This window comes from Nannobrachium achirus (assembly GCF_963921795.1).
Source record: "Nannobrachium achirus genome assembly, chromosome: 4".
NCBI lineage: Eukaryota > Metazoa > Chordata > Actinopteri > Myctophiformes > Myctophidae > Nannobrachium > Nannobrachium achirus.
The window spans coordinates 26,069,533-26,089,755 of NC_137813.1; the positions used below are offsets into that span (position 1 = coordinate 26,069,533).

The 20,223-nt window shown below is 43.5% G+C and overlaps 1 protein-coding gene across 1 annotated transcript in view; it reads right to left on the reverse strand.

Moving 5' to 3' along the window:
• Nucleotides 1-20,223, reverse strand: part of LOC308282793 (voltage-dependent P/Q-type calcium channel subunit alpha-1A-like) — a gene marked incomplete at both ends in the record, with an annotated part of 187,656 nt that overhangs the window by 55,832 nt on the left and 111,601 nt on the right. Inside the window, 10 exons of the mRNA XM_080723180.1 lie at nt 419-583; nt 1,187-1,388; nt 2,405-2,545; nt 4,021-4,181; nt 5,320-5,419; nt 8,142-8,153; nt 15,423-15,529; nt 16,261-16,320; nt 16,406-16,535; nt 17,978-18,113. Of these exons, the coding sequence (XP_080579306.1) occupies nt 419-583; nt 1,187-1,388; nt 2,405-2,545; nt 4,021-4,181; nt 5,320-5,419; nt 8,142-8,153; nt 15,423-15,529; nt 16,261-16,320; nt 16,406-16,535; nt 17,978-18,113 (1,214 nt within the window). The remainder of the gene's footprint in view (nt 1-418; nt 584-1,186; nt 1,389-2,404; nt 2,546-4,020; nt 4,182-5,319; nt 5,420-8,141; nt 8,154-15,422; nt 15,530-16,260; nt 16,321-16,405; nt 16,536-17,977; nt 18,114-20,223) is intronic.

The window sequence follows — 20,223 nt, forward strand, 5'->3', positions numbered from 1 at the left end:
AAAAGGGATTGTATGTACAGTATGATGTCAGATGTGATAGACATTATAGGATTTTCACATAACGAATAACTGAGTAAGCATGTTTAGGGTCCGATATACCATCACTGGCCAGACGGCCGGGGCGAGGTCGCTTGTCGCCCTGAGGCGTCTTACTAGTATGTGATATTAGCTGTTTGCGCACATGACCATATATAGTACAGTATGTGTCTATCCATACTGTGTGTGTGTGTGTGTGTGTGTGTGTGTGTGTGTGTGTGTGTGTGTGTGTGTGTGTGTGTGTGTGTGTGTGCCTGCGTGCGTGCGTGCGTGCGTGCGTGCGTGCGTGCGTGCGTGCGTGCGTGCGTGCGTACGTGCGTGCGTGCGTGCGTGCGTGCGTGCGTGCGTGTGTGCGTGCGTGCGTACGACAACGTGTTTTCACCTTCATCATCAGCACGACGGTGTTGAGCGCGATCATTGCCATTATGGTATACTCAAATGGCGGTGACACCACAAACTCCCACATGCGGTACTGAAAGCTCTGTTTGTTTGCTGGCATGTGACGTGTCAGGGGCCTGGCGTTGATGGCAAAGTCTATACAAGCTCTCTGGAAAACAAAATAACACGAATAGAAATTAAACAATTCAGGAGGACATAAATGATATAAATGTTGTATATAAATGCTTGTGTTTTTGATATGCGATTAATACTGTACGTGTGCGCCTTTTCCCAACATTCTGTCAAGTCTGTCTGACTCACAAGTCAGTTTCTAAATGCTTAGCTCAACTACAGTTGAGTAGTCTCTCGACTACAATTTCGTCAACAAAATAAAAAAAGAAACTAGACAAAAATGTTGGGGAGGGACTAGTAGAGAAGAGAGTCATTTTATGTTTGGTTGCTCTCCAGTGTTGTGTGCTGAAAATAGCAGATCTACAAGCTCGTAGCTTGTAGATCTATGCTATTTTCAGCACGCAACCAAATGAAAAATATGTCATTATGATGGTACCAAGGCCTGCCAAAATACATTTTAGTTGACAAAATCAACTGTAGATTTAGTCGCCTAAAATCTCATGATATTTAGTCAACTAAAACTAAAACGTTTCAGGTGACTAAATTATGATGACAACTACGTTACATTTTATTAAAACTGAAACTAAATAAAAATGTGCTGTCAAAAACATCACTGCCTGTCTCTTCCCTCCCTCGTCACCTCATTTTTTTCAAGGCTGTATTCCTCCATCATCTTGTCTCCCTGTTCTTGGAAGGTGATGATGATGAGAGCCACGAAGATATTGACGAAGAAAAAGGGGAAGACCACGAAGTACACCACGTAAAAGATGGACATCTCCATCCGGTACCCCGGGCTCGGGCCCTGGTTCTCATAGGTCGCATCCACTGAATGTTTCAGCACTCTGGAAAAGGAGGGAGGAGGGGCAGGAGGTGGTCAGAACATGAGGTGAGACATGTGAGGTGTGTAAGTGTGTAAAATATGTTTGTGAATACTATAGGGGTGGGCGATATGGAAAAAAAAACAATATCACAATATTTACCCAAGCTGTATCACGATACACAATTTCATCATGATTCTTTTTTTCACGTTGGTTTTTATGGTTATTTTTGAAGTTACTTGACAAAAACTAGACTCTCTGGGTTCCTTTTGGGAGGTCTAAATTGAACTTTACAAGTATGTAACTCTGACAGTATACAAATGAAACCAAATGGACCCTTATGGGTCCATTTGGTTTCATTTGTATACTGTCAGAGTTAAGTGGAGACATGACAGTGGAGACAATTGACATTTTAAAGTTTGAGAACTACTGATTTAGACCAAAATGCAGGCTTAAATTGAATTCTGCAATAAATCTCTGTATTAACGATTAAAGAGGATTTTTTATAAGGCTCCCTCAATTGTATCACGATATATACGATACCTCTGAAAAGGCATATCGTGGAGACATTGTATCGTCTCAACGATAATTATCACCATATCGCCCACCCCTAGAATACTATATCTTAGACCGCGACCCCCCCAAAATAATCATATTTGAAATGGGTACCCCCCCCTGTGAGGAGAATAAAGCAGTTTTAGTTTTGGTGGAAGAGACAGGGTTTCCTCCAATCGGGATAGAATGGGACCTTTCTCCAATCATGGTCGAGTGGGGGCACCGGGGCAGGCCTTATGCGCACCAAGGCCCGCCGCCAATTGATCATGATTGGAGGAAGGCCTCCGCCTGTCACCTACATTAAAACTGAAACTTCACTTACCCTACCATTAAATGTGAAATGTGGAAGTGTGTGTGTGTGTGTGTGTGTGTGTCTTGTGTGTGTGTGTGTGTGTGTGTGTGTGTGTGTGTGTCTTGTGTGTGCGTGTGTGTGTGTCTTGTGTGTGCGTGCGTACATGCGCGTGCGTGCGTGTGTGTGCACTTACTGCGGCCACCCCTCCCCAGTTGACACTGTGAAGAGGGTGAGCAGGGCCCAAGCCACGTTGTCGTAGTGGAAATCGTACTTCTTCCACTCCCGCTTCTGCGCCTTCACTTCGTTATCTCGTTCATACACCAGATACTCGCCCCTGAAACGCACACCGCACACCCACACGTCAACCTTTGCTTCCATGTTATCCAGAGGTACTTGCAGTACAAGTGGGAGATTAGTAGCCTCGCGTAGCCAGACTATATCACTGCGTGGATATGAGTCTGGTACTGTTATATGGAAGATTCTTTTCCAAGGGGTGGGTTAAAAAAAATGGCTCTGGACAAAATTGGTTAGACCAGACCAATACTGGGCCCTGATTGGTCAACCAACTCTTTGGGGTGAGGAAATGTCAGAATTCAGAATTGAGCAGGGCCAGACCCATATCCGCCAAGGGCAAGTTTTTTTGCCAAGGCGGATTGGTCTGGCTCCAGGCTAGGAGATAAGCAGTTGAGTTATTTTCTGGACAAGCTACCATGATTCTTATGAAAATAAAGTCATAAGATATGACTATGTTAAAGTTGTACCATGTAACTTTTTTTATAAAACAAATCTTAAAATTGTCCTAACTGTTAAATCGCTAAAGTTTTAGAACACCCACTCCGTTATTTTCAGCTTCTGAAGCCTTCTCTTTATATGTTTTCTATGATCCTGGCCGTGGACCGGATTTCGCGCCAAAATGACGTAATCCGCATCATCTGTATACGTTGTATACGTTGCCCAATCACATCGCCGATCATGCACACATGGTACACTACCGGCCAATCACAGCTTATCTGCTCTGGTCTCCAGGAAGCGCCTCCGCTTGGCTACAGTGTTTACCATGGTGAAGGATTTTAACCTCTTAATCCACAAATCCTGGCCAGAAAATTACGTTCTACCATGCGTTCTACCCCTCCACGGATTACTATCGGTCGCGGTGGTTTGCGGCGCCGCTCCGGTGGTCCGCGGCGGTGGTCCGCGACGACTCCGGCCGAAAAACGGCCGAAAAAAGCAATACCGCTACTGACCACTAGTTGAACTTACACAGTATAGCTTTAAATAATGGGTGTATAAAATATCTCTATTAGTATAAAGAGAGTAAAATTCGATATACTGTAATAATTAATATGCCTACATAATAATTGGTCCCTTGGTGCAAAAAAGGTTGGTGACCCCCTGGCCAACACCCTCCCAAAGACCAAACAGGGAATCAGTGTCAGGGGAGGGAATTGGGAATTGGCATAAGGACTATATTGGGACAAAAATGTGAATGTACTGTAAAATAGGAAAAAAGGGGGTAAAAAAAAAAAAAAATCAACAACCTTGAGTTGGCTCATGGACCCCGCCCACTGTTGTGTTGCAGTTGATTGTAACTAAATAACCTTGCAAGTTACAACTGTGTTTTCTTTCATTTATATGGTAGAAGTAGTAGAAAAACAATTTACCATTCGAGGGTCGTGGGTTTTTGGCTGATTTACCACTGTTTCAGGGTTGTTTGGCACTCGGCTCCACCTCGTGCCACAACCCTGAAACAATGGTAAATCAGCCAACAACCCACTCCCTCTCATGGTAAAAGGCTTACATATAGCATACCTGCAATCGCGCTCAAATTCTTTGGATTCATCAGTGCAGAAAAAGAAGCGTCCCTTGAACAGCTGCACGGCCACGACAGCGAAGATGAACATGAAGAGCATGTAGACGATGAGGATGTTGAGCACGTTCTTCAGAGAGTTGACCACGCAGTCAAACACAGCCTGGCGTCAAAGAAAGACAGGAAGGTAAAAAGACAACAAATGAGACGTAGCATGCAAAGCCTGCAAAGTTAGTTCAGTCAGGTATACTCGAGAGGTTACACTGCATTGCAGTTGTATAAGGACACTACTGCTCCCTATTAAGCCAGACCCTACGTCATTCGCTGACGTGGCAGTCAGCTGATCATTTGCCAACTACTTAAGCCCGCCCAGTCTGTCATTCTTCCTGCTGCTCTTGCCCGGATTGTTGCATGCGCTTGCCCCCACCGCCTCCCCAGCACCACCAGTAGGCTCTGCTCATTCTGTTCCCTATGGGGGGTGTTTATATCTATATATCTCCCTGCTCCTAATGGTTAATGATGTTCTTCTTCTGTGCTGCTGCTGAGCAGGGAGAAAATGTAGCAGGGCCAAACGCCAAATTAAATGTGACGTATACTCATTAATAATAAATATTGTTCAATATATCGTGAGTTACCTGACTGAACAACAACAACAACAACATACACATAGATTAAATCTTTGCCGTAATTATTTCCGCCAGGCCAAAGTCCAAGGTGTGTTTGATATCGTCGTTGTCGGGTGGAAAGCTTGTATGTCCAAAAGCGTTGGTTTTGTATTTATCATTTAAAAAATGAACTAAACTAGTGAAAACAGCCGATCAACAAGCACACAACGCCTCACACCGCGAGTACAAATTAGAAAATTGGAGATACGAGGTTTCTGCCCGACAGTGACGATATGTTTCCGTGTCTGTGTGAATCCGGTGCTAATCTCGCAAACCACTGGACCGATCAGCAGCAAACATTTTGTTGCCAATGAACATCAACCAGCTTTTTGACTACTACTATTTAACGCCATAATGAATGCAGTGCAACATCGAATAAACCCACAGTAAAATCCTCAGTGTTATGTTAACTCTGAGAGTGTACAAAGAACCTTACGGGTCCATTTGGTTCCATATATACAGTATACTCTCCGTATTACAAATGGATAAACAATGATGTTATTGTGTATGTTATTTTAGTTTGCTGCAATATTTTTACGAAACAAAAACTAATTGGTTTGACAACAACTCCATTTCTCAGTGAGAACTAGACATAGGCTATTCTTTCACTTTCATCATTATAGTCTTTGAATGTACCTTAAGCTTCGGTAGACGTTTGATGGTCTTGAGCGGTCGCAACACTCTCAGGACCCTCAGAGACTTAATGGTGCTGATGTCTTTACCCTTGCTGCTACCCCTGTACACACAGGCAGGCAGGCAGGCACGCGCACACGCACACGCACACGCACACACACACACACACACACACACACACACACACACACACACACACACACACACACACACAAAGAAAGGAAGTCAGCAAAGGGGGAGCATGTGGATGGGTAAAATGGCAGGCTTTATAAAGTATGTCCTTGGGATTTCCACAATGGCTGAAGGTAGCCATTCCTGGATGGTATAGCTGTTGCCGAGTTAACTCAAGATGAGTAACTGCGTCTGGGTTAAACACATAGCAACACATGCAGCATTGCTATTATATTACCCTGTAGCCTTATTGCTAAGTGTGATGTTAGCGTTATTGCTACATGCTACAGTTAAGTGATATTTTCAACTACATGATATGGGAACAACTGCTATCATCCCTCCCTAGCAGCTATGCCTGCGCTGCAATGCATTTCAATGCTTAAAAAAAAAAGATGGCTAAAGAATTGGCTAGCACATGCCCAGGCTAATGGTGCAGTTGACTCATGCTGCATTGAAACCTTGCTTTCCATGCCATTATAGATCTGTCTCAGGAACTATATTCCATCTAGAGACATTTGTAGAGAGAGTTTGGTCTTAGAGAAAGGCAAATACTGTAATAATATAATATTCTACGATAGCAGATGACTGAGGACAGCAATATTATTATAGTATCCTATGGCCAGCTGTGCCCTGTCTATGATGTTATGAGAACTTTGACAGACAACTGGTTACTTACTTGCTAACAAAGATAGAAATGCCCTACTGGCTTCAAACATACCGTATATGGGTCTAGCCAACTTAAGATAGTGCTATATGTCATTTGAACTTCTATAGTGCTGTCTATACTACGAGGCAGATTGTTATTTTGCCAAACTCTCTCTTCTTTACACTAAACATATTTCTACATTCATTCAGCTATGACAAATTCTTAAGTCTTCCAACCCTTGCGAGGATAAGCTGGATTCATAGCATTGCTCAAACAGCATGATATCTTGTCTTGTTGCAAAGATATTGTACCAGCATTTCTGCCTTGAAATGCTGAGCCAGACCTCTTTCTTTTTGGAAGGGAACAATAGAATGAGATACTATTAGATGTGTGGGAAAAGACTGAGGCAAACCCTGACATTCTTTGTTTTACTGTAATCTCAGTTTCTTCTCGCAGCCTAAGCAAACAATATACTGTTGCAATTCACTGATATACACCCATAACTTGCTGACTGATGTTCCCCCCGAATACCAGAGTAATTAGACATAAACAAAACTATATTTCCAGCCACACCAATAGATTAACTTGTTGTCAGCAAAAAGTTACATTTTTGTGGAGTTTTCACCTCACTGCTCTGCGTTCCTGGAATATAATATTAATGCAAACGTGCAAGGAGTTATTGCTATGGGTGAGGAGGAGTCCTATATTCTCTCTGGCTGCGTGTACAGCTGGCAGTGGTGTAAAGTAACTATTTACATAACTAATGTACTTAAGTACAATTTTTAGGTATTCTACTCCACTACAGATCCAAATGTTGTACTTCTACTCCACTAAAATTTTTTGGGAAATTTTTGTTACTAGTTACTTTGCAGATATAAATTATAATATTATAAAACATTGGCCACTTTAGTCCTATGTTATACCTAGGCCTATTTGCAAATAGCTGATCTACAAGCTCACACGCCACGCATCCCATCAAACATTTTGTACTTTTACTTTTGGTACTTTAAGTAGATTTTGATGCCAATACTTTCATACATACTTTTACTCAAGTTCATTTGTAATTCCGGACTTTTACAGGACCCTGTGGGTGCCCTCACACCAAACATCCGGGACTTTTTTTCACCACTGCTTGTGTTTATTCAGGGGGTCTTCTCATTCAGAGCTCCGTTGTTCAGAGTGTCTACCCAGGGGCGTCACACCAAATTCTGGGCCCTGGGTACAAGGATTCACTGCGGGCCCCCCATGAATGTTAACTATTGAAAAATAGCAGATATACAAGCTCACAGCGCGGCACCGAGTGCCGCGCTGCGAGCTTGTAGATCTGCTATTTTTGAAAAATCGTGAAAATGTGTGCCAAGAAACCTATGTTTCCATGTCAGTGATGCTCAAACTTTTTCATGTGAAGGGCCCCCCATCTCAAAATATTTAGTTCCAGGGACCCCCCCAGAAGCGAAATTTGAGTTACAAATGTTCACTTAAAAAAATACATATATTCAAAGATTTGCGCACATTTTCACGACTTTTCAAAAATAGCAGATCTACAAGCTCGCAGCGCGGCACTCGGTGCCGCGCTGTGAGCTTGTATATCTGCTATTTTTCAATAGCTAAAGTTACTAGGGTCCCTCCACCTTGGGCCCTGGTAACTCAGTCCCACTTTCCTACCCCTTGTGACGCCCCTGTGTCTACCTTCCCTGCTCTGATCTAACGTCTTAGTGATCACGTGAGGGGATCTCAAAGGGATTTGCCTCTGGTTGGGGGTCAGGCTTGACTCAAGAGAACCAGTTCCGTTTTGAGCCAGAGCTGCTGCTCCACCACACACACACACACAGACACAGACACACAGACACACAATGGGGAGAGAAAATACAGCAACGGTTGTCGAAAAGTGAGGATGGCAGGATGGACGAAGGTTTTCAAGAGGAAAAAGAAAGAGAGAAAAGCCTTGTGATCAGCAGGGGGAGGGGGAGGGGGGCTTAGGAGGAGGACAAGAGAAAGGAAACTTTACCCGCCGCCGCTCCTGGAAGGTCCATATACGGATAGATGAGAAAGGGGGGAGGGGGAGACACAGGGAGACGGAGGATAGAAATAAAGACAGGAAGAAAAGACAGACATGTAGATAGATACACAGACAGAAGGTGTGGAGAAAAAGACAAGGAGAAGGAAGGAATTTGGAGAGAGGGAGCAGGGGAAAAGGAGAGAGAGAGAGAGAGAGAGAGAGAGAGAGAGAGAGAGAGCGAGAGAGAGAGAGAGAGAAAGAGAGAGAGAGAGAGAGCAAGGCCTGCGTTTTGTTAGGTTAACCCTCCCACCCAGAACTTGAGCTACAACTCTTAAACGCACACACGATGCACGCACAAGTATACTTTGATCGCTAATGGCTGATCAATGATCCGGGCTCCCCCTGAGTGAATGTCGAAGGGTCCTTGGGCAAGACTCTGAACCCCACATTGCTCCCGGTGAGCAGGTTGGTGCCTTGCATGGTTTCCTCCGCCACCGGTGTATGAATGTGTGCGTGAATGGGTGAATGTAATGCACAATCTCTGTAAAGCGCTTTGGATAAAAGCGCTATATAAATGCACCATTTACCATTTACCATTTTACACATGACATGTTGAACAAGCTAAATGTTTTGTGAGTGTCCGTATGATCACATGGATCTGTCTTCTTGCTACATAACAGTTGCATATTATATGGGCTGTGTTCCAAATTGTTCACGTTCACTTGTTCATTGGTTTCATATGGGGCCAGATCAGTGTACAGGCAGTCTTTGCACTTGCCTTACCACTAGGGGGCCCAGACACAAAGGTGTACAAAATACATAAACTGCTTACTAAAATAGCTATTGAACTGATTAGCTATTCTGTGGCTATTTTTTTAGGAATGCTACCGTATACACATTTACTGTGGCACATTAAAACATTAAAAACAATATATTTAACATATATGCATGCATTATATTTAACTTATTGCGTGGCTTGGTTGAATGCCTGATTCTGATTGGTCAATCGCTGAATTCAGGGGCGTGTTATTTCTGCATGTGGATTACCCTACATGTTCAGTACCATGGACAGCGCTAGGCCTGCACCCCCTACAGGCTAGGCCTGTAGGGGGTGCTGCTGTGCAACCGGCCACTTACAAAAGTTCTCAAATGGAGCAGAGAGAGAGAGAGAGAGAGAGAGAGAGAGAGAGAGAGAGAGAGAGAGAGAGAGAGAGAGAGAGAGAGAGAGAGTTGAAAGCCACAAACAACTGTTACTACACACCACCCATTCCCATTTTTGAGAAAGAATAATTCATGAATTCAAGTGTTCAGATTAATAAATGTATTATGTGTGTGTGTGTGTGTGTGTGTGTGTGTGTGTGTGTGTGTGTGTGTGTGTGTGTGTGTGTGTGCGTGCGTGCGTGTGTGTGTGTGTGTGTGTGTGTGTGTGTTATTTTGCCTTATTTAGGCTCTTGCACCGTTAAATCAATTAATTGTATTTCAAGATGGTCAGTCACTTCATGGTCGTCATCCTTTTTTTTTTTTTTTTTAAATTTTTATCCCACAATTGTAACCCATTTTTTCACCCAGTGCCAATTGCCTATGTAATCCTGGGCTCTGCTCTCCCTCTGCTAACCTGGGGAGGCAACGGACTGACCTCATGCTTCCTTCTATGCATGAGGAGTCCAAGTTGCTTCTTTTTTCACCTGACAGTGGAGATTTCCCTGGTTTGGACGTAGCGCGTGGAAGGAACACGTTATTCCAACCAGTTCCTTTCCCCTCCATCAAGCGCCCCGGCTGGCAGGGAGGCAGGGAGGCATTATTGAGACCAGGATTACGTGCATGTTTTTGTGAGGGTATCAACCCTAGGAGACACGGGGAGAACATGCAAACTCCACACAGAAAGGCCCTATCGCCAACCCCACCTAGGGTGTGGGCGCTGATGACGCGGAGGAGAAACACGCCGCCAGCGCCCACAGCGTCCCCCGGCGGGAATCGAACCCAGGACCTTCTAGCTGTGAGGCGAAGCGCTAACCACTGCGCCACCGTGCCTATGGTCGTCATCCTAATGCCAAGCCTGCGTGGGATTAATTAAATATGCCTGCTTGCAACAGAGCAGACGTGCGTGTGAAGTTGTGAGATGTATGTAGTGTGTTCCAAACACATTGCTTTGCTGACTAATTCCCTACACACTGAAGCATATAGATTTTGAATGTGGGGGAATTGAACGAGTGAGCAACTTGGAACATTGCCACAGTTTGATTTTAATCGTAAGTAACTAAAACGTTCACTCTTTACATTTCAATTAGTTTGACCTTGGTGTTTAGTGTGCTAATCACTACAGCGGCTTTGGCATTTTGTCTGTGATCCCCCATTGTTCTTTGACTGATTCTACACAGTAAAATCCTCTGTGCTCATTTAACACTAAGATGAACACTTTATACGCTCTGCGTTACACGTGGTTAAATTATCACTGAGGATTTTATGCTATGTAATTCCTGTTTCCATTGGGCTACAAACGCAGGCCTAACAAAGAGAGAGAAACATACAAACACATGTATAAAGACAGTTCACCCACCATAGATAGTATGTCAAATGTCAACAAAGTAACTAGAAGACAATGAGTTAGTGGTGCAAGGCACGCCACACCCACATATATAAATTGGAACATAAGCACATACATAACAGACATACAAGACACAGGTTAGAGCACAGAGTTTATGACATACACAAATAGGGAAAGGGGCTGGAACCAGAGCCAGCCGGGAAGACAGGGGGGGGGGTGCCACCGCTAGAGCCCTGGAGGACCTGCTACACGATGGAGGAGTAGACATGTGTTGGCTTGACGCTAGTCTGGAGTCAGACATCTTCAGCCCCGTAAGAGGATTTGGGTATGTATTTTGTCTTTTCCAAACTCTTCATGTGAGCATTCTTCATTCAAAGTAATGCCTTGCTGTGAGCCATATACTGTATTATGCATATTGCTGTAACATGTTACCAGTGGTGCTTTGGGATTTTCTTTTCAGGGCGGACGGTCATTTATTGACGTCTATATGGCGCGTCGTCACTTCGAATCTATGGGGACGCGTTCTAGCATGCACAGCACTGTTCCGTGCCGACCGCGCGCGTGCATGTGGGAAATATATTGGCCACACAGCGTATGGTCACGTCCGCCCTCGAAAACACTACTGCATGTTACGCTAGCACATCAACTCATGGAGCACACTGCTTCCAGTGAAGAGATGCTATAGCAAGGCTAACAGTCTTTCCTTTTAACTCAGCTGAATGGCTTATGGGGCAGAAGATGTCTTGTCCCAGTGGTTGGGGGAAGGAGGTGTTGGGGGGGTGGGGCTGGGGGGGTAATTTCTACTTTTAAGCATCCAAGAAACTCTAACATACTCGCTCAACAGTCAAGTTCCTCACATTCATGACCACTGACTAGAAAGACCTGGAAGGGTATTATGAACATCTAATGAGACCCATCCACATCTTTTGGGTATCAGTAGTGGTCAAAAGCGTGAGGAGGAAGATGTTGGAGCTGATAATAAATTCCATCTTTCATGAAAGGGGATGGGGGGGGGGGGGGGGGTGTTAGGGAGGGGTGGGGTGGGGGGGTGTTAGGGAGGGGTGGGGGGCAGGGTGTAATGCAGACGCAGCCATGGCTTCTTCTCCTAACACCTCTATGTAGAAGATGAACCCTTTTATGCTCTACTGCAGTTTTCCCATTAGGGGAAGCAAGAGGTTTAAGGAGAGGGCACTTATAGGGACAATGTGAGCAAGACCAAGGCCGTAAGGGGTCAAGAGGATGAGGGAACAATGAAGGGTCCGTGTTATGGGAAAGCATGCTGGGATATATGCAAATTGAGGGGATTTTCTTAGGTTTGCGCTTTGTCAAACTCCCTCTCTGCTTATGACGCAAAGTCATACATCTAGCGTTATGGTTGAACCAACCACAGTTTGTCATAATGCATAATGCAGAATGCACTAAATTATTCATGGTAGAGTCATTCCCATTCTCATAGGCATGGATATGGAGATCTGGCGTCTGTGCATGGGTGCACACCATCCTCATGTGCACAGTCCATCTGAGCTGGCCGCCTTTCCAATTCTGTGGATTAGGGATGGGACGATACGCAATATTATCGTTTATCGTGATAAAAAACACTCACGATAATCGTATCGTGGAGATATAATTTATCGTGATATCGTCCTCCGTCATGCACTGGGATCAATTCACCTTTTATTTGCCGAGCTGCATATCCGGTACCACTTAAACCCTCTATAATTGGTAAACGGTACTTATAATATACGTACTTGATACCGTTTTTTCACTCTCTAACAAATCTCTTTGCCAAAAAATAGCCGATCTACAAGCGGGCCAGGATAATGGATTATGATTATCGCGATAATATTGTAAATCACGATTTCTTTGGTCACAATAATCGGGATATGACATTTTCATATCGTCCCATCCCTACTGTGGATTCAGTCAGTGAAATTCAACTAAAAAACTTAATTTAATTTAAGCGAGTCTTACGTCTATGTCTGAATGAGTGATGAATTGACAGCATTTCAAGTGGAATCCTTGAAAGAATTTAAATCAGATCACAGATTAACTCATCTACAAGACATTGATGGCAATGTTGAAATAAACAAAGACTACACACTACTGGAATTTACACTGTTCTACTCAGGCAAAATAATAATATATGCCTGCCCTGCAGTGATAATACATGTAGCAATTAATGTTCACGTAGTGAAGGGAACTAGGAGTGCAACAGTTAACTGAACGATTCGATTTAATTAAAATACAAAAAATGTATGTTAATGTTTAATATAATCTATTTCTGCAACATCCTTCACGATAGCATCTCAAACATAAAATACTGTTACATAATTCATAGAATGTTCTATAGATTATGATACACTAGCTCCTTGCCCCTAAGACCATCAAACTAAATGATGGCTATTAGAGTAGATATAATTTGTTCTGTGAGAGTGAATTGATTCCAAACTGCTTGCTCTGTATGTCAGTTAATAGGGTTAGGACACATCTTAATGCTTTGAGTATTTAACCCAGTTTCACTTTGTATATTAAATAACTTTCAGTCTATCACACTTCTTCCTCAAACAGAAGGGAAATTGATCTGTAGAAGTATGAACTGTTAACATGGGTAAGATCCTATAACAACCATAACAGCCGGCACACACCAGAGAATGTGCGCGGACACACACGCGAGCCCTGCATACGCACATGCGCGACAATGTAATCTTATATCCAATCTTATTTTCAAGCCTGCGTATGCGGGGCTCGTGGTATCCGCGCGATCAATTGGATCTTTCCAAACGCGCTGTACGCACGCATGCGAGCGCTTTGAAAAGCTTGGTGTAATCCGGGCGTAACGACATAGCTTGTTATGTTGCAGTCAGTGCTGCCACATGAAAAAAACTTCAATTAAAGAATTTATAAGCTGGCCACACAACAGAGGATGATGCACACGTACATACACTGATCCCATATTCATGAACAGTGCTCAAAGTGACTGCAGTCAACATTATATCTGCTTGGCATCCTTTAAATGCATTCCCACATAGCCAACACTTGGATTCTTCCATCCATTGACTTATTGACTAAGTTCTGTTGATCCTCATGTTACCACCATAACTCAAAGAGAGTACAAATGGAACAAACTTGACCCGTAAGGGGTCATTTGGTTCCATGTGTACACTCTTGAGGGCCTTTTCCACCGGCAAAGAACCGGTTCTGGTTCTTTCTCCCGCCTATGGGATGAACCAGAGGTGAGCTTTTCCACCGAGAACCGGAGTTGGTTTCCGATCTGTAAAAGTTGGTTCCGAACGGGAACCACAAAATCCTTGGTTCCTCTGGTTCAATCATGGCTCAATCTGGTGGAAACGCAAGCCAGTTCGCAAGAACGAACCAAGGTTCCAAGAAAGTTGAACCGGCACTGGTTCTGGAACCGGTTCTTTGCTGGTGGAAAAGGCCCCTTGAAGTTACAGACCTGTGAGGGTTCCTACTATGTATTATTTAGCTGGGGACCCCCGGACCCCACTTTGAGATCCACTGATCGAAAATAATAAAAGTCAAGTCCCCCAGAAAAATCCCCAGTTCATGCTTTCACCTAGTACAGTATTTATACTTTACCCCGCCCTGTCCCGAAGCCTACCTCCCAGGCTCCCACTAACCGAACCCCGGAATGGAACATTGACACTTATCTCGAGTCCCTCGGTTGAGTTCTACTCCCAGGCGTGCAGAATAAAGGAGGATTTAAAATACCTGCTCGGACGTGGAGGAGGAGGGATGAGGAGGTTTGGGGGAGCGAGGGGCATTACGCCTCGACGCGGGGCCACACCTCCAGTCTAGAACGGCCTGGGCACTAAAGGGTTACAGGTGCCGGAGGGTGGTCCTTCACTCCCCACGGGAGGAAGAGGAGAGGGATGGGCGGAGGTTGAGGAGGAAGAGGAGGGGCGGGGGCGCTTTGTGCTTGTGGGGTAAATGTGGGGATGTGGTGGCACTATAGGGGAGGGGTATTTAAAAATGAAATGGGGGAAGGGGGGGGGGGGAGGAGGGGAGGTGGGTTGTTTTGTGGCCAGTCGAGGTTGGTCGAAGACTGGCTGGAGAATGAGGGCTGAGGTGAGCAACAGGGCAAGGTAGGAAGGATTTGGAGGTCGCACACGGCGCACACAGGAGGTAATGGAGAAACGAGGTTCAATGGAGGAGGAGATGGGGGCTGGGGGGGGGGAAGGAAGCTAAGAGCAAGAAAATGGAGAGACGCATAAATAGAGAGAGTAAAAGAGAGATTGAGAGAGACAGACAGACAGACAGAAAGCTAAAGAATAAGTGAGAGAGAAGTTTGTTTAAAGGAGAGAGAGAGAGAGAGAGAGAGAGAGAGAGAGAGAGAGAGAGAGAGAGAGAGAGAGAGAGAGGTATAGTACAGTTGTAAGGAGTCTACAGCAAGAGAGAGGAGGTTGTACTCCAAGGTGCCAGCGAGGCAAGAGACAAGACAGACAGACAGACAGACAGACAGACAGACAGACAGACAGACAGACAGACAGACAGACAGACAGACAGACAGACAGACAGGAGAGCCAGAGCAGGGAATGGAGGAACAGAGGACAGTACAGGAGAGGAAAGGAGTGGACGGGAGAGGAGACGACAAGAGTGAACAGGAGAGAGAGAGAGAGAGAGAAAAGACAAGATTGGACAGGAGAAGAAAGAGAGAAGACAGGAGTGGACAGGAAAGCAGGCGAGAGGGGTGGACAGGATGGGGAGGGGGCAGGAGGAAGACTTACGTGAAGGCGAAGGCCACCAGAGCACCACTAACCACTATAAAGTCCAGGATATTCCATAAGTCCCGGAAATAGGAGCCCTGGTGCAAGACAAGCCCCAAGTCCACCATCTGAGAGAGAGAGAGAGAGAGAGAGAGAGAGAGAGAGAGAGAGAGAGAAAAATAAATAAAATATATGCATAAATATTCTCTCTTCACTCTTGTGCTCAGAGACATAGGCTATAGCTTTACATTTCTGCATGTGATTTGGCCTCCATGCACAGTGCCTTTGCTAAAAACAATAGCATAACATGTGACACAAAACAATGGCACTGTTTGAAACGCAGACACCGATTGGCCTGGTCATTTTCTGATTTCTCATACTCACTCCCTATGGGCTGAAGTCCAGACTGATACCGTGGAGGAATGTGTGAATGAATCCACATTATGCCAGGGTAAGTGAGTATCCCGCGGGACAAACCATGTTGATCCTTTTTGATTGCATGAAAAATGTTGTGGTTCAATTCTTACAACAAAAAGATTACGCTCAGTGAAAATAACGTATTTTTCTGTGCACAAACATTTTCTAAGTATGATGGATTTGCACTTTGGTTCTAAAAGTGGCTGATCTACGGACTGATGCTCATTCCGCAGTTAAGGGTGAATGACAATACCATTTATGCCACGTCACGCACCTAAAATAGACGATCTACAAGCTCACAGCGTGAGCTGTGTCCCTAAGCTCTAACGTCGCTTCTCGCTCTGCATACACTCGTCACAGCCATCTGGGTGAAATTTGGGTGAAATTGTAAAAGCAATTTCCATCCCTCAGGAACCAGAAAATACTCCCTTTCCTTACTTACCTTTATCAGCATCTCAAATGTGAACACTCCTGTAAAGACATAGTCGAAGTAGCGCAGCACCTGCAACGAGAACCCCAAAACATCATGTGAAAACGTGAATATAAATAGAACATAAATAGAGCATATGCAGTGTAGACGGGCTTACATTGTTGCGAGGGGATTCGGGCCAGACGGGGTCCTCGGCGGCCAGGGCGATGCTGCTCATAGCGATCACCAGCAGGATGAGCCCCTCAAAGTAGGCCCAGGTGCACACAAAGTGGCACGCCCGCCTAAACCTGGAGGCAGAACACAGAAGAACAGCGCTGTTGTCGTATGTCCAAAACCGTTCGCTTTGTGGGATGAAGTGTGGTCAGTAATAAATGAGATATTGAAATATGAAATACCAAAGACAAGTGTGGTATTATTAGGGCTGTCACGATTATGAAATTTTACATGGCGATTAATTGTCACTCAAATAATTGCGATTAACGATTTCATTGTGTTTTAATCGTTGACAATTACATTTCTGTTTGGCTTTTAGGCTTTGAAGTTGCACATGGCAGATATGACACATAACCTAAATATACAAATAAATTACATATTTGACAACTTTATACTTAAAAAAGAACATGCAACGCGTTGTGAGCTTGTAGATCTGCTATTTCCACTATTTTTGAATATATGAACATTTTTCAACATGGAAACAAATGAGGATTATGAAAAATAAACACGATTATGTCAAATAATCACGATTAGACGGTTATGTAATAATTGTGACAGCCCTAGGTATTATACAGTATTTAGGAAACTTGACGCAGGAAAACACACATAGAGATGACATGTATCTGGTCAAGGTGCTGCTAGCAGCCAGCTAAAAAAACAATAACGAGATTGTGGTATAGAAGTGACTCCCCAACTTGTGTGCATTGTGGAGGAAATGTATGTGATGGAGAGATTTACACATAGACTCAGGATACAAGAGGAGCTGTTCCTTGAAAAATGGGAGAAATGGACTGATTATCACACAGGTGACTAACCGGTCATTTGGGCCGATTTTGAGATCGCAAAGTGCAATAACTCTCCCCGTGAAGGTCTCAGAAATTTCTCCTTCCATGACTTTTCCTAAATATTTAAGACATATGTTCTCGTTTTTTTTCCCCTTCTGAAACGTTTCCTAAGTATGAAATAATATACCATTATACCATTCTGACTGCATTTATCAGTCAAATTGACAGGTACATTCTCAATTTTTTTGCCCAGGAGAACAACACCTCCACCCTTGCTGCCAGCGGGGGTTCTATTGTCAATAGAACAACAGACAATAGAACCCCCGCTGGCAGCAGGGGAGGAGGTGTTGCTCTCATGGGCAAAGGGGGAGAGAATTTACCTTTCAATTTGACTGATAAATGCAGTCAGAGTGGAAGTGATTTTTTTTCAGTCACTCGAGTGTTATACAACCCGGAAGAAGGACACCACGGAGAAATGAGATGGACTGTAATACGATGATGGAAATTATGTAATGTTGACCCTGTGAATATATCCACATGTGACAAAAATCTAGTTTAAAAAATATATATTTAAAATTGTGAAAATAGCCGATCTACAAGCACACAACGCCGGCAATTTTTACTACTGTTGTGCAACACTCTTGTATGATGAAGCAGGGCTTTGTGTGCGTGCGTGCGTAGTGCGTAGTGCGTACAGTATGTGTGCATGCGCGTGCGCCGGTCCTACTCACGGGTTGGTGGTAGACAGAATGAACATGGAGCTGAAGGGAGGCATGGGTCTTTTTCCATCACCTCCTTTCTCATCATCATCGTCATCATTCTTGTCCTCCTTCTTTGGCAGGGGCTCTGTGTTGGCGTTCTTATTGACTGGATGTGGGGAAGCCAAAGTCAAGGCCATTTATTTATGGAGCACATTGTTGATCAAAGTGTAGCACAATGAAGGCAAAATCAAATCAGAACACATGTCAATGATTCAAAATCAATTAAATGTATTAAACTTTACAGTGATGTAAAGTAACTAAGTAGATTTACTTAAGTACCGTACTTAACTACAGCTTTCAGGTATTTGTAATTTACTTGAGTATTTCCAATACTTTTACTTCTACTCCACTACATCTCTGATCAAAATATTGTACTATTACTCCACTACATTAATTTGACAACTTTAGTTACTAGTTACTTTGCAGATATACATTATAATATTATAAAATGTACATAAACCACTTTAGCCCTATTTTATACCATGGCTATTTGAAAATAGCCGATCTACAAGCTCACAACGCGTTGCATCGCGGTGCGCTGTGAGCTTGTAGATCTGCTATTTTCAAACATTTCCTACTTTTACTTTTGGTATTTTGAGTCGATTTTGATGCCAATACTTTCATACTTTTACTAGAAGTAAAACAATTTAGTATTTTTTAACCACTGAAACTATGGAAAAAAGGAGTGACAACCACTAAAATCCTATATACTGTAGTGTATACCAATGTTTCTGGTTGACATTGGCACTCAGGTTTTTTCATCTCACTCATGTCACTTTGTCTGCTGACTCACTCAGTAATGAAATAAAAATAAAATAAACAAAATTCACAGGAGGCAAGCAGTGATCACCCCATGATGTGTACTGCAATGTAGTTGCAAATGCACTACATTGCAGGTGTTTTTTGAGAGTAAAAAACTAAAAAAGAAGAAGACACGTGTGACATGCATGAATGATCTGGGCAGATTGCCCCAGGAAATGTGCCAATCTCAACCCAAAACAAAACGGTACGTTCCCCAGTGCTGTCTTCTCTGAAAATACTGCAGCTGATAAGCTATTTTCACTGAATGTTCACCCCAGAATAGGGACTCCATGGTTCAAGTGGATAAGACGCAAATCATACAACAGCAGATCTACAAGCACACAACGCCTCACGGTGCGAGGCGTTGTGTGCTTGTAGATCGGCTGTTTTCACTAGTTTAAATCATTTTTAAAATGATAAATTCAAAACAAACAGTTTTGGACATACAAGATTTTCACCCGACAACGACGAAAACTGTCGTTGGAGTAGTGGGAACGCCACCGTCGCCCCCTGCAATGTTGTGGCCCTCGGCTTGGTACCCTAGACATAATTCCGCCCTTTGGGAAAACTAATTGGGGAACGCTGCTCTATTCTCTGATGCATGGATCTATGGCCTCCTTTTTCCTTTTCCATCCCTAACTAACATGACATAACATTTCTGTAAATGTGTAACTTTACGATCCACAATCAATTAATACACCGCAGTCAATATCTACAAAATAAAACAGTGTGGCTTGACATGATTACACAAACAAGAGAGAAGAGAAGAGAAGAGAAGAGAAGAGAAGAGAAGAGAAGAGAAGAGAAGAGAAGAGAAGAGAAAAAGAGAAGAGAAGAGAAGAGAAAAAGAGAAGAGAAGAGAAGAGAAGAGAAGAGAAGAGAAGAGACATTTGCAGTGGTGAAAAAAGTACTCCCATGTTTTACTTAAGTAAAAGTATCGACACTACAATGTAGAAATCCTCTGTAAGTGTGCCCACACACCAAAATACCTAGAGTGGAATCCGCCAATGCATTTCAATGAGAATGGAGCGTTTTTTTTGCGCAGAAATCCTCTACTGGCAAAAAAAAAAAAGCTCCATTCTCATTGAAATTCATTGGCGGATTCCACCCTAGGTATTTTGGTGTGAGGGCACCCTTACAAGTAAAATTTCTGCATAAAAAATGTACTGGAGTAAAAGTACAAAAGTAATTGGTGTTAAAATATACTCAAAGCACCGAAAGTAAAAGTACAAAATGTTTGAAAATAGAAGATTTACAAGCTCACAACACGTCGCGATGCGAGCTTGTAGCCAAGGTATAAGATAGGGCTAAAGTGATTGATGTGTGTGTTATAATACTCTAATTTATATCTGCAAAGTAACTAGTCACTACATTTTTCAAATAATTGTAGAGGAGTAAAAGAAGTAAAGGTATTG